Genomic DNA, 15,146 nt, shown 5'->3' with positions numbered 1-15,146 from the left:
AACTAAATTTCAGGTTCATATAATTTAATATAATAATTTTTAGGGAGTATCGCTAGCCAATCGCAAAACGACATGTCTAAAGGTGCTAGACACTACTAGTGATGACTATACAATTTCGCTGCCATGTCATATGTGGAATTAACAAATGATAGAGAGAGAGGGGAGGGAGAGAGAAAGAGTTGATGATAGTATGTAATATATAAGTAAAAGTATATTTGAAAACACGAAAAGTGAATATTTAGATTATAACTATCTAGATGTTGAAAACACGAAAAGTGAATATTTATGCACTCACGGAAGCACCCTATGAATTAACTTTATATTATGAGTATTGTTATTAGGCACTAGTAGTATCTAACACCTCTAAAGTGATACTCTATAAAAGTTATTACATTAAAGTATTTGATACTTAATTTGACCAATAGCGATAATAATATATAGGGAGGATGGTAGGCATTAGCATTTCTCTTTTATTATATAGTATTATTTTCGTTTTCATGATTCGATTATGCATTGGAGATCAAAGATCCAATTCTTGGAAAAAGATAGTGTTTCTCTTTTTTAATGAAAATATGATAAACAACAATTTATATAATTATATATAGTACTGTCCTTTCAATAGAAATTAATAAACAAATAAATATAGTAGTATAGTACTGATAAGCCTCCATCAAAATGTATCCGTTCTCAGTCTTGCTTAGATTCATTTTAATTTAGTTTATTGATTAAAAAAATTTGTTATGGGATTTATTTAATATTCTTCAAATCTTTCATATGTGAACCCTAAAGAAATAGTCTCTATTCTAATATAGAATTAATAGTGTAACATAATGTATGCTAATGGTGAATTAAGTACTACTACTTTATATATTTGAGTTTTTTTTCACTTATAGTAGAAGAAGTTTTTTTTTTCTTATTTTTTAGCTTCTATCTCTAAGTGTCTTTATAGATTTTTAGGTATTTTTTGATATTTCTTAGCATATTTCTCTTTTATTTTAGTGTGTTTTTTTTTATATTTTTATAAGCAGTTTTTTTTTTTTTTGTATTTTTATAAAAATCTAAGTAACAATTAACAGAGCAACCTAAATCGTAATTAAAATTCACATAAAAATTACCGGAGTGACCTAAATTGTAAATTAAAAAAAAATTATATGATATTTTTTTTATTATAGTTATTATATATCATTCCAAAATGTTATTGTTTTTGGATTAGCATTGAGGATATGTACTTGATAGATGTTGATGAGTTTTTTGATACCTCACTAATATATTTTTATTTTTACATATATATATATATAATTTGTCTTTTCCAAAATAAAGATCAAGAAAAGTAATAATTAATATATATATATTTTTTTGTTTATATAATATCTATTTGCATACATAGATATAGGAAGAAATGATAAAATATATATTGTCACGATATGTAACACAGCAAAACTGTGTGCGGTATTTAAACAATGTGTTATACTTATATTATATATACATGCAATTATGCCTACTAAAGTAGTTCATTACAAAAGTAAAAGTTTTATGCATCATTAGGCTTCAATCTTGTAATACAAGCAAGGCTACTTAATTAATTACATTCAACATGATGAACAATAATTGAGATAAATTTGATCAATTTTCCTCTTATAAATTACTTTTAATAGTTAAATTTGATATAATTATTATTATTATTAATAAAAATGTTATATGATACTAATATATTAATAAGTAAAAGAAAAAAAATTAGAACAATATTAGAGTTAGTGAACTATTCTTCTCATAGTTAATTGGTTTTGAGATTCATCTCATGCACTATAATCACATCTTAGCTACTTTCACCTTATCTAATGATATTAGAGTCACTTGTGATGCGTTGTGAGCCCAAAGTGTCGTCATTAAAAAACACGAGCCATAAAAGAGTCGTTTGTAATTTGTTGTGAGCTCAAAGTGACATCGGTCCAAAAAAAAAAGACGAGCCAAACTTAAAAACTTCTATTGTACCTTTCGACCAATGTGTGTCAGTTTTCATAGTTTGAGTCTTTCACCTATTTTAAAATCCACAAATATCTCGATGTGTACACCTAAAAATTTGTTCTTTTAAAAATCGTTTGTTATACCCACACTTTTTAGGCACAAACGTGAGAAAGATGTATTAGAGTTAATCTCACATTATTAATGTTTAGAAATAAAATACCATAAAATAAGCTACTCATCTCATTACCAATTGATTAAATATTTTATTAAAGTTTCCTAAATAATTATATGTAGTTATATGTAAGAAGACTTAAAGCTCAAAATCGAGACACATTTTTTTTTGTCCAAAGAGGAACTCGAAAGCATGAATTCAGATTTCAAAATTGGTGTTGATGTATTTTTTGTAATATTTTTCCTATTTTTTTCGCTTAATGCTACTCTTAATAAGAAATGCTACTGTTAAATTTAATTCCCTTGTATATTCCAAATAATCTCTCAAACTTTATGCAAGTAAACTCTAGTGCTTCAACAACATTCAAAGCGATTTAAAAATTAAAGAAAAAATATTATTAGTTATTAGGTGAGATTATTATTATGTGTATCTAAATATTATAGTTTATAATGTTGTCAATTAAAAGTGAATACCGAATGCAATATATTAATGTTTAAGAAAGCTTGATGATTTAAATATATTTTTAAGTTAATCCAAAAATAAATTAAAAATTGATGTTCCAATACTTAAAGAAACATTACTTAAATTGGTATAAGATAAAAAGAAAATTAAAAATCAATCTCTAAATTATTGATAATTTTGTTACTTTTTTTTTTTTTTGGAATTTTCTCAAAAATACTATTTAGTTTTTATACGTTGCATCGTATTAAATTTCTTTAATTTGGATTGACCATTTTTCGTTAATAAATTGAATATGGTAGTGTTCGGCCAACCGTGATGTATTTTCATTTAAAATGATTAGACATGGTATACATAGCTTATTTAATTAAAAAAATCAACTTATGAAAGTTATTTTAAAAATTTATACATTTTGAAAACTTATTACATGAAACCATACATTTATAATATGTTTATTAAACCTCAAAATAAACAATTTCCTAAAATTAATTAAACGGTTTTATAAAAATAAACAAGTTAACATATGTTATTTTATAAAATGCATAATAAGATTGTTTATTATCTATTTTTTTTTGTTATTTTAACTTAATTTCAATAACAGCATATGTTTTTTGTAATAAAATACAATATCAAAATTATAAACATTAATGTATATAAATATAAATCAATACTTAAAATTACTAAAAATAAACATGACACGTAGAGTGATATAATAAACATATGTGAATATTATTATTTTGTTTATTAAAGTAGTATGTTTAATAAATAGAAAACAAAATAAACATATATATACAAAGTATTTTATATTATTAGTATGTTTATTATAATTGTAAACATAAAAATAGACATAGTCAATTTATATTATACTAAAATAAGTATATTTTCTTTCTATTGTTTCTATATATTGATTATGATAAGTTTTGGTGGGTTTTAGTGAACAAGTTTTTTATTGAAGTATAATTCTTACATCAAAAAATAAATAAACAAACATAACTTTATAAATTCCAAAAATTATTTAATTAAAAAAAAATAAATACGACACAATTAATAAACAAAGAAAAAGATAAAGATAAACAATTTTTTATGTATATATATATTATTTATTTTCTAAAAAATTACTAAAAAAATAAACATAACACACGTAGAGTGATATAATAAACTTATGTGAATATTATTATCTTGTTTATTAAATTAGTATGTTTAATTAATAGAAAATAAAAAGTCACCCATGAATTTCTCATAGATATATATTTATATATATTTGTAAGAAATGTTACTCTTAAATTTAATTCCCTCGTATATTCCAAATAATCTCTCAAACTTAAACATCGGAAGTGTTTATGCAAGTAAACTCTAGTGTTTCAACAACATTCAAAGCGATTTGAAGGATGTTGAAGAACAAAGATGAATTCAACTAATATTTCTATTTCTATGGTTGATATATACTAATCAATAATTATTACCATATATATATTATAATAAAAATTGAAAAAAAGTTTTAATTATATATAAAAGTGTATGAGAAAATGATAATAAGTTTTTTTGCACATATTTTGTAATTAATTAAAATAATGTATACAAAATTGTAAAATGCCCTTTAATTAATCTCTTTTGTATTTTACTGTTATTTTATTTTATAGAAAGATTGTATTTTTAAAAAAAATTCTGTGTAGAAATATTTTTATAAAAATTAACTTAAATTCTAGTACTTTTGTAAATTTCTCCAAAAGAAACACTAATGGGCCGGCTAAGACAGTGGCCCAATAAAGGCCCATAGAGCAACACCAAGAGAGAGATATTCAATTTCCTTCCATTTGTATGTACGGACGTAGTATTAGTAGTGTGAGAATGAGAGTGGGACCCACACAAAATCAACCAATGACCAGACGCCTTTTCGTATGGCAACTTCCATAACCGCTTTCATCACGAACTCATACACACCGCTTCACCACTCTCCCCCTATTTTCTCTGTTCCATTTCTCACTCCCACACTAAACTCCATAACACTATAAATATCTCAATCTAATTACTCTCAAACCGAATTCGAAACCACTTTCTCTCTCTCTAATTTCGAAACTCACCTCAATCAAAACCAGCAGCAGCAGATCTAGTAAGATGCAATCGGTGAAGAAGAAGCTTCGATCGGAACTCCCTCGTCGAAGAAGAACTCTTATATCTCCTGTTCTAATCTGGAATCGAAGTAAGAATTCTGGTTTTTTTGCTAATTCGTTTTCAGTGGATTCCAGTTCTTGCTCTTACTTTGGTAATGGTGATGGTGAGGTTTCCTGTCAATCCAGTCGAGTTTCGGTTGGATCGGAGAGTTGTAAGAGGAAGTCGATTCTTCAGAAACGAGAGTTTGATGAGCTTGCGGTGAAATCGTGTTGTGGTGTTGAAGCTTCGGAGGTCTCTGAATTTTCCTGTGTTGAGTCGAATCGGAATTGCGGTGCTGAAAATGAAGGTTTGGAAGATAGAAGGTTGAGGTTGAAGAGTAAGAGAGGGAAGGGGAATGAAATTGTGGAGGAATTTGATGGAAGAAGAGAAGATGAGGAGGAAGAAGAAGATTCTAAGGCTGTCATTTCAGTTTCTTGTATCAAACAAGTTTCTGGCGATGGAAATGGTATTGTTTCAAAGGAAAATGAAGTTGTTTCGTGCATTTCAGCTTCGGAATCGTGTTTCGGAGTTAATTTAGGTGAGAAGACGAAGCAAGATATCAACAATGCACAGGAATTAGAGTTATGTTGCGTTTCGAGAAATTGTTTGGATAACAATTTTACAGTTTCGAACTCTGAATCTACCATAGACCAGAGGCCGGAGATCAGCTTCGGCATTAGCTCAGACCTTGCTTGTGCTGAGAATTACTCCGATACTGAAGTTTCGTCTACTCACGAAACTGCATGCTCCGAGCTTCAATCGGAGATTTTCCTCGACACTTCCGACTTCGATTTCTCTGATTACACTCCGACGAATTTCGATTCTGGAAGCGAATTCTCTGAGAAATCAGAAGGCGATTCAGCTTCTTCGCTTACTTTCGCATTGCTCATTCAGTACAGAGGTGGATTTTTCAGATCAACATCTGCTCAAGATACAGAACTCGATTCGACCTACCTAGAAGAGGACATAGACCAGTCTGAAGTAAGGATTTCCAATTTAATTAATTAATTAACAATTGATTTTATATTTCGTTTTCTATTATTTAATTATTAATTAATTGTATTTTTTAATTAGTACATGAGATTCGAAGACGAGGCCGAAGAGGAGAGCTACCAGATGTTGAGAAATAGAGAAAGGAGGCGCGTGGTTTTGCGTGACTACATAGAGGAATATTCCTCTACGACGGAGTACGGCAGTCTTATCCTCCACCAGCGGCGTAAAATGATCCAGTGGATTATCAGGGTGAGTTTTTTTTTTTTTTACAATCTCTTGAAACGCGTTTTCATTTCATTACTTCAATTTAGTTGTAATTATAGGGAACCGAAAAATCACCATGACGTGACGTAGTGCCCAAAACTGTTGGGAGAGCTGAGCATATGTATTATGTTGGTTTATGGGGGGAAGTAAGAGTAGAGCTGTAATTGGTTGGAGCGATAAATATACTCTACAGTGACGTTTTTCTACAAGTACCGTAGTGTCCAATAAGAAAATGCCACGTAAGTATTTGTCATGAACAATGTTGGGCTTACACGAAACTGAAAGGGGTCATATATATGCACGTAGACGGAGTATTGTAAATCTCGTAGTAGACACTAGACACTAAACACCTTCACTGTTCAACGTGACTCGTGCGTGAGTGAGTCGTTCGTTACTAGCTCAATTTTAATTTTTCTGTTATAAGCAAATGTATAGAAAATAGATAATAAAGCACTTTAAATATTAATAATGGCTAAATATCACGTTGTCCGTGGCTTTCGTGTCGTGAGAGAGTCATCATCGCTCTTAAAAAAAGTCACTAGTGCAGTCCTCATGTCGAGAGAAGAGTGTGGATTAATTGTATGCGTTTTTTTTAAGGGTACACATTTAACTTAAAAATTCCAATAAATACACCGAAAAGTGTGCTATTAATTATTATCTTTAGGACCACAATGATATAATTTGAACAGACCTTATGAGAAGAAAAAAGAAAAATTCGATCCACGAAACAGTCGAATATTAATTCAACATTTATTAAAATTTAGAAAATATTTGTTATGTTAGTTTGGCCCATTTATTTATTTGAACTAAACTATTATATACTTCGTATTTGATTTAATTCTTAATTTTGTTCTAATTCAGTATTATTTTTGTAAATTTTTTTGTTAAACCAGCGCTGCCAGGAAACAGAGCTTCAGCAAGAGACAGCGTTTTTAGGAGTTTGCTTGCTCGATCGATTTCTAAGCAAAGGGTTCTTTAAAAACAGAAGGATCCTTCAGATAGTTGGTATAGCTTGTCTTGCTCTGGCAACCAGAATGGAAGAAAATCAGCCCTATAACAGGTATTAATCCTCTCTTTTCTTCTCTTTAATTTCGCAATGATCCTTTGCTTAGACTATTTCATAGAGAAAGAAGATAAACTCAGTATAAAACATCACTTAACAATAGGTAATTTCTCTATTCGATACCCTTTAAAGTAAATGACGATAGCTTCTGTATTGTGTATCACTAACTAGGAATGATCTAGCAACCATACAATTCTCAATCCGAATTTTATCAATAATTTACTCAGGCTTATGATTGCATTGATAGGTTGAAACTTAATAACTACCTATATCATGAATAGCTTCCCGTTTAATTTTGTTTTTGATCGGAGTTTTTTTGCCCCTATTCTCCAACACAAAGCTATCTGTAATGAAAATGTGTGCCTAATCTGATGTGAGAAACACCATCTTATGTTTTCTCTATTGAATTGAACATTTCAGCGTTCGGCAAAAAAGTATCTCATTTGGAAAAGATACATACAGCAGATGCGAAGTTGTTGCCATGGAATGGCTAGTTCAGGAGGTTCTCGACTTCCGGTGTTTCCTCCCCACCATCTACAATTTCTTATGGTACAACCACACTAATACATATATAATACCATTTCAAAGAGTTTTCCTAATGTACTTTATACTGAAACTGTTTTGAAACTATTACAGGTTCTACTTAAAAGCTGCAACAGCTGATGAAGAGGTGGAGAAGAAGGCCAAATACTTGGCATCCCTATTGCTACCAGACCGTATGCAAATGTACTTTATGCCCTCAACAGTTGCAGCTGCAGTAGTAATCCTGGTCTGTTTAAAAAACAGATTAGCATTACCCGTTAAACGTGTGATAGAGGTAAATTTAATTACTGGTCTTCCATTGGTGCTCTTAATGGTCTAATTTGCTGATTTAATATTTTGTAATTTACTTTGCAGACTCATATCAGAACAAAAAAATGCAACGATTTACATGAATGCGTTGAGGTATGAACCAATCAAACATCATACTTACCTTTCAAAAGAAAAATGGTAGTGATTTTGCACTTGTGTTTTTGAGGGGTCTAATGACTATTATTTGTGTTAAAATAATTTAACAGAGCCTCGAGTATTTGTGGAAGTATATATGATTGATCAGCTTCTATTACAAGCTAAAAGGAAATCATATAATCAAAACAATCAATTACCATACCATTCTGCTCGCTTACACACTCATTCATCATAAAGACAAGGTTGAAAGGTGACCAAATTGACCTTTCTTTCTACAAGAGAATACCATCATCATATAATAGGTAACAAAATAATTTCGATTCATTTTCTCACTGTAAAAAGAAAGTATAGATTGAATACTTCTTATAAACTTTGAAAAAACCATACATATTCATATTATCAGCCCTTATTTTTTAACCAATACCATAAATTTTGATTCATTCAACCCCTTTTTTGTAACTACATTACTATGTAGTATGTAGCAATGAGAAGCTTATGTAGAAAAAGCAATTTTTTTTTACCTCATAAGCATGCGTGGTTATATTTTAAGCTTTAGTGCAATTATTTTCCATCAAGATCACACATGCCAACTAATCAAATCAAATCAAATGTTTTCACATCATTTCAAAGACCTTTTTTGTATCAACAAATTGAGATGAATGAACCAATTTAGTACATTTATAACATAATTAAAGCGGGAAATAATAACAAGAAATGAACTGGACTACATCCTCATCTACCAACCATATTTTAAAAGTAATATAATTTTAAAAATGCTAAAAGCTTATTTATACAATTCCAGAACTCTCGTACTATAGCTACTACTGATCCTTATCAACAATATTACATGAATTCTCCAGGTAACGTTGCAATAGCCAGACAAGAGGGATTCGAACAAAAAATTTGATGACACAAATCTTGTATTAACACCCACAAACAATTCCACATTGCAAAAAAATAAAATGAAAAAATCGATGGCGAATTCATTTGTATCATATAATTCCAAGCTTTTGGTCATCAACTGAATTAACTGGGACAGTTGGAGGTTCTCTTGCCGAGGCATCGTCGAGCTGGAAATGAGCAAAGTCACTGATGATTGCTGTTCTTTCTCTGTAAATGGTCTCTTTCTTTTCCTCTTCGGCTTTTTCGACTTTCTCCTTAGTCAATATGGTTACGTCTTCAGCTGCCTTTGCAAATGCACTAAATGCACTTGAAACCCAAGAAGCTCCAGTTAATACATAAGGGTTGTTCATAATAGCAGATCCTGCACTGCTTGCCTTTTGCTCAGCAACTGCCAAGGCGGATTTTGTCTTTTCGGATACTTGGTATCGTTCGTCCATCTCTCTCACCTTGTCATTCACCACTGCCTTTCCGATGCTTAGTTTTTCGCTTAGACCAATCTTGTTGTCAATGGAAGCGACTGTGGCCGAAGCATTTGATATCAAGTGATGTTTTTCATCCAAGGCTTTTGCTTTGTTAACAGCATCTTTTCCTAATATAAAACCCTTTGCAAGCATACTGCTCACAACATCTTCAGCCTTCTTAACTGCAGGGCTGCTAAGAGCTAGGTCTTTTTCCTTCACAATGAAAACAAATATACATATGTAATTAAGTGGAATTTCAATTAAAAGAAAATGAGAGAAATAAATAGAGTGTTTTCTTTAAACTCAAATATAAGATTTATGAAGTATTGCCATTTTGATAGAATAACTATTTATTGAATATGAGAAATGACCATTCTAATGAGAGACGAAAAAAAAAACATTATAAATTCTTTAATTTCATATTAAGTTTCCTCCCAATCAAACGTATCTTATATTTCCATTCCTCCAAGCCAAACGTAATCTATATTTCCTAAATATGGTCTATAATAGAACCAGTAGAACTTACTGAAGTTGATAAAAGAGCTTCAGGTGGCAGTTGATAATTCTCAGCAGGTGTTATGTTAACAGCAAGACTATCTATAACAGCTCCCTGAGAAAGAAAAGAAAAAAAAATGATGGCAAAAGACTAGTTCGATCAAACACAATCAAAACAGAAGAAAAGCTTTCAAGAAGCAAAGTTTCATAAAGTTTATCTTATTTTGTATAATGTGATATGAAACACAAGAGGTTGCTAGTTCAGATATCTTTAGTTTGAAGATATATATCCATTATTATTGGTAAATAACCATACCGACAAAAGAATGGCTGTATCTGCTCCTTGTGAATCCCTGTATGTAACATAGGCAAGTTGGGTTGTTTCTGATTCCCTGAAAAATATAACTTAAATTTCTTTAGATGAATTCTCTCAATAACATGTGAATCACAACCAGTTCGAACAAAAAACAACTGACCTTTGCATTTCAACATATTGAAGATCACCAGAGAAAGAAAAGAACTCTCTGATATCTCTCTCAGATACAGCTAGAGAAATGTTGCTAACCTTAACTGTCCTTATCTGTGAAAAAAAGTAATAAAATGATATAAATTTCTGTTTAATCCAATCCCATAAAGAATCAAGAAGTAGTACTAAATTAATGCCTCTTTGATCTGACCATAATTGCTGATCTTGGATTCAAACTGAAATTCTGAAAAAACAGTCTTTTATTCATAACAAGACCTTATATGAAACACCATATTAGTTATTACTTTCACTTTTTCTAGTTCAAGAATTGGTATTTTGTGAAATTTTTGCCTAAAAAAGTCACAACTTAGATTCTAATAAGAAAAAGATTGTTCTGTTCTCACATCTGAAACATGAATAGTCCAATTTGGTGGAGTAGTTGACTGAAGAAGTGCTCCACTCCCTTGATCTGTATGGTCCACCAGAGCCTACACATGAAAATTTTAATGAATTTCTTTTCATGATAGAAGAAAAAAAGAGAAGTTAAGACAAACTTGAAACGACAAACAACATAACTATTAACCAATAAATACTTCTTTTGCTTAAATGAAGAGCAATGGTGGCCAGAGAAGAATATGATGAAAAAGAAAAAGAGTATCAATAACTAACAACAACAACAAAAGATGTGCCAATTATATTCCTTTAGAGGGCCAAAACAAGAGAAATATGCTCTGATCTCATATACAGATGCCAACAATGTCAGTACTCTAATATCCCATTATATAATATATATGTATATGTATATATATTTACAGTAACACGCACTTTGGGGCACCATAACTGTTAGTGTTGTTACCCACATCACATGTTACCATCTGCAGAGAGACATGAGATTTTATTGGTGGGTCACTGAGAAGCAGTTTCTCTCTCTGTAAAGCTCATTAAAGACCATTCTGTTCAGGAGTGGAATCAAAGGCCCTCCCCCAAGAAAAAAGTTTAATTATATAAAAGCAGTCTCATCATGACATGAATACAAAATCTTAAATCAAATTTGTGAAACTCAAGTATACATATTGGGTAAGTTAAGTTAGGGGGGCATTTAAATAAAAACCTAATGTGAACAATTCACAATTCACAATTCACAATCCAATGGTCAATATCTGCAACTTAATTTTCAAAATTGTATTAATGGGTCTAGAAAATTTTCCATCTTTTTCCCTTTAACCGCATTTTCTCAGGAACCAAACAGAGTGGACAGAAAGTACATTGGCCAAAAAAAGACCGATAAAAAGACAATGGATCTTATCTAAAGCATCAGAAATGAATAATAAATAATCCAAAAAAGAATTAAAAGAAGTAGTAAGCTTACCGACATTAAATCAAACCCGATAGATTATCCACAAAAATGAAGAATGAAATAAGAGAAGAATGGAAATGGGTTTAAGATTTAGATCTAAAGATTTGTTCTTTGGAGTAGAAAATGGGAAAATTGGAGGTGAAAAGAAAAGGGTCTTTCTAAGTTTTGCATTGAAAAGAAAAAGGAGAGAAGATATGAGAATTTTGTCTGAATGTATGTGATTGATTAATGAATAATTAATAATAATAATTAGCGGGAATATTGGCGGTTGGGCGTTGATTATAGGGTAGCCAATGTCCTTTACTTTTCTAATTGTAATAAGACGCGTTTTTTTTTTTTTTTTTTCAAGTTCAACTCTTTCTTTCTTTCACTTCTTTTTATGTCTTCTCCTTTCATTAATACATTGTTGTTTTTCTTTTTATCCAAAAAATTACATTAGTAAATTTCTTTAGTGCACCAATTGGTGTAAATATGACTTGGGTTTTTCATAATGAAACTGATACGAGCTTGCCAGATACGAGTATGATCCCATACAAAAAACAAAAGTTATGAGCTTAGTACTACGATATGACACGAAAAAATATAAATTTATGTATAATAGGATATTGTGTTGTGAATTAGCACAACACGTCATAAAAAATATGAGCTTAAGCACGATACGGTAAGACAAATCTAAAAGTATGACATGTAAATACGAATAAATTAGTTTGAAAATATGATACATTAAAAAGCTCAATAATTTGATAATAATATTAAAATGATATTAATATTAAAATTCTTATATTTATAATTATTTTTTGTATGATTGTATGTCACTATTATGAAAAAAAAAATATAAAAGTAATTATAAATACACATATATTGTAGTAATTAGCTCATAAATTGTATTAAAAATACAAAAATATGGAGCATGAATTTGAGCTGTATAAGAAAACATGTAGGTCTATTTAAGAAAAATGAGTCAGTACGAATAAAACACAACACGAATCTGAACACGACACGAAATTATTGGGCTTACGGACCGTGTCGGACCTACCTTATAAAATTGTTGCACGACATGGCACGATCGATATTTTCGTATGGCATAAAACGACCCATATTTTTTTATGGCCTGTCACAACAAGACCTGTATTTTAAAAAAAGTAAGAAAAATATTGGTCGGGCTAGTACAATACATACGTATTTACAGCTCTGAATGCACCCCTAAAGTAGGGGTGTCCTAGTAGACTCCATGTCTATTTTGACATCTAAATAAGTTATTTTGACTAATTTTTTTTAATAATCGTGTATGTTTTGTAAATTTTTAGAAAACGTACAGGTGATTTTAAATAACTATAATGTACACGATTTTAAATAACTATAATTATAGGCAACAAGCTCAAGTGTAGTAGCTGATACGAAGTGGAGACCATAGTCAACCGAGCCAACAAGATATCAAAGAATACGTTTGCAAGTTGACCAGTGCTCATTTGTAGGAGCCTTGAGAAACTGGGAGAGTTTGTTGACAGCAAATGCTATGTCTGGGTGAGTTAAGGTTAAGTACTAGAGTAGTGCCCCAATCACACTTTTATAGAGAGTTGGATTTTTGAGAGGAGTACCCATTGTAGTAGAGAGCTTGGTGTTTGGACACATTGGGGTTGGTGTGGCTGTAGCTTTTGCCATGTTTGTTCGAGCAAGAAAGTCAGATGTGTACTTAGCTTGAGTGAGATATAGTCTATTAGAATTTTTGGTGACTTCAAACTCCAAAAAATATCGAATAGGGCCCAAGTTTTTGAGAGTGAATTGTTGATGTAGCCTGGAGATTAGGTGATGAATAAATTATGAATCTGCACCAGTTAATAAAATATCATCAACATATATGAGGAATAAATGAGCTTGCCATTTTTCTTGATAAAAATAAGGGTGTGCCTGCTTTAGAATTACTAAAATCCCAATGCAACAATGAGTGTTTGAGTTTGTCAAACCACTCCCAAGGTTCTTGTTTTAAGCCATAGATGGCTGCTTACATACGTGGTGATGATGAGTGGAGCTTTGAAAGCCAACTAATTGGGCCATGTATACACATTCTTTAAGGTCCCCATTGAAAAATGTATTATTAATGTCAATTTGTTGAATTAGCCAATTATAAGAGACAACAAGAGAGGACATAACAAGGACCTTATAGGGTTTAATCACTGTACAAAACATTTCAAAATAGTCTAAGCTAGGAATTTGTTGAAACCCTTTGGTCGCCAGTCGTGATTTGAATTTATCCACTGTACCATTAAGATTGTATTTGATGTGATGCACCCATTTGTTGTCTATAAATGTCATTCCTGATTGGTATGGAACAAGAGTCCATGTCTTGTTTTTAATGAGTGCCAATATTTTAATCTTCATAGCATTCAGCCACAATAGGTCTTGAAGAGTTTTTTTGAGTGTCTTAGGCTCAAGACTTATATTAGAGGTCACAGTGGGAGCCTTTGGTTTGCGAATCCCAGCCTTGGCTCTAGTTATCATATAGTGTTGATTTGCAACCTGTTGTGATGGAACAGGATAGGTAGGTGGTTCAGGTTGAATATTGTCAATTTGAATAAGAACTAGTTCTGGTTCATGATCTGGAGCAGGTTGGGGTAGAGAGGGAGAGGTTGATGTGTTGGATGATGTTGTTGTATGTGTGACTGAGGTATTGAAAAATGACTCATCAGGTAAATGAGGTGGGTGTGTGGTCTTTTGAGGTGTAGTTGTGTTTGGTGGTGGTGGAATAGGGAAGACACCTGACTACAATATTGGTGGAAGTATTGAGACAGACAATAAGTATCATAAGGGAAACTAGTTTCATTAAACTATATTGTCCTTGCTATATAGATACGACCTGAAGGGTGTTGGTATTTGTAGCCCTTATGGTAGGGGTTATAACCAAGAAATATGCTGTGAGTTGTTCTAAAGGCAAGCTTATTTGGTTGGTAAGGTCTTAACAAAGGGTAGCATGAACAGTCAAACGTTCGGAGAAAGAAATAGTCAGGTTTTTGGTGAAAGAGCACCTCAAAGGGGTTTTTGAATTGAAGCACAGGAGTTGGTAGTCGATTAACTATGTAGGCAGCAATGGTGAATGCATCCCACCAGTGTGACAATGGTATGTTTTCTTGTGCCAAAAGAGACAGTCCCATGTCCATAAGATGTCGATGCTTTCTCTCAGGTTGACCTTGTTGCTGATTTGTGTGAGGACAGGGATAACGAAAGTTAATTCCAAGAGGGTCAATGATTGATTTCAATGGCCTATATTCTCCACTCCAATCTTATTGGATTTCTTTTATTTTTGTATTAAAATGTAGTGCAACATAAGTTTTAAACTGATAAAAACTAGCAGTAACTTCAGATTTGACTTTCATAGGATATAGCCAAGTGAATTTAGAAAAATCATTTAACTTTGAGGCTGAGCATTATTTAGGAAACTTCTTAAGATCCTT

General features: G+C 31.3%; 2 protein-coding genes across 4 annotated transcripts; one reads left to right on the top strand and one right to left on the bottom strand.

Moving 5' to 3' along the window:
- Positions 1 to 4,440: 4,440 nt before the first annotated feature.
- On the top strand, positions 4,441 to 9,682 carry LOC115721811 (cyclin-SDS). 2 transcript variants are annotated; one of them, XR_004012696.2, is made up of 8 exons: positions 4,441 to 5,728; positions 5,822 to 5,989; positions 6,898 to 7,064; positions 7,488 to 7,616; positions 7,704 to 7,884; positions 7,965 to 8,012; positions 8,126 to 8,317; positions 8,876 to 9,682. XR_004012696.2 is itself a non-coding variant. In XM_030650890.2 (7 exons), the coding sequence occupies exons 1-7, from the start codon at positions 4,712 to 4,714 to the stop codon at positions 8,153 to 8,155; spliced, it is 1,740 nt and encodes a 579-aa protein (XP_030506750.2). In that variant the 5' UTR covers positions 4,441 to 4,711; the 3' UTR covers positions 8,156 to 8,540. The 2 variants fall into 2 exon arrangements, 1 of the variants encoding a protein (XP_030506750.2); XM_030650890.2 differs by lacking the exon at positions 8,876 to 9,682 and having other exon boundaries at positions 8,126 to 8,540.
- LOC115721824 (binding partner of ACD11 1) lies at positions 8,764 to 12,113 on the bottom strand. Of its 2 annotated transcripts, none has more exons than XM_030650904.2 (6): positions 11,710 to 12,113; positions 10,745 to 10,828; positions 10,351 to 10,454; positions 10,191 to 10,266; positions 9,906 to 9,989; positions 8,764 to 9,592 (listed from the first exon to the last, which is right to left on the bottom strand). In XM_030650904.2, the coding sequence occupies exons 1-6, from the start codon at positions 11,713 to 11,715 to the stop codon at positions 9,008 to 9,010; spliced, it is 939 nt and encodes a 312-aa protein (XP_030506764.1). In that variant the 5' UTR covers positions 11,716 to 12,113; the 3' UTR covers positions 8,764 to 9,007. The 2 variants fall into 2 exon arrangements, with proteins under 2 accessions (XP_030506764.1, XP_030506765.1); XM_030650905.2 differs by lacking the exon at positions 11,710 to 12,113 and adding an exon at positions 11,166 to 11,644.
- Positions 12,114 to 15,146: the final 3,033 nt, after the last annotated feature.

This window comes from Cannabis sativa, chromosome 9 (assembly GCF_029168945.1).
Source record: "Cannabis sativa cultivar Pink pepper isolate KNU-18-1 chromosome 9, ASM2916894v1, whole genome shotgun sequence".
Taxonomy (NCBI): Eukaryota; Viridiplantae; Streptophyta; class Magnoliopsida; order Rosales; family Cannabaceae; genus Cannabis; species Cannabis sativa.
This window is presented reverse-complemented; position numbering and strand designations above follow the sequence as displayed.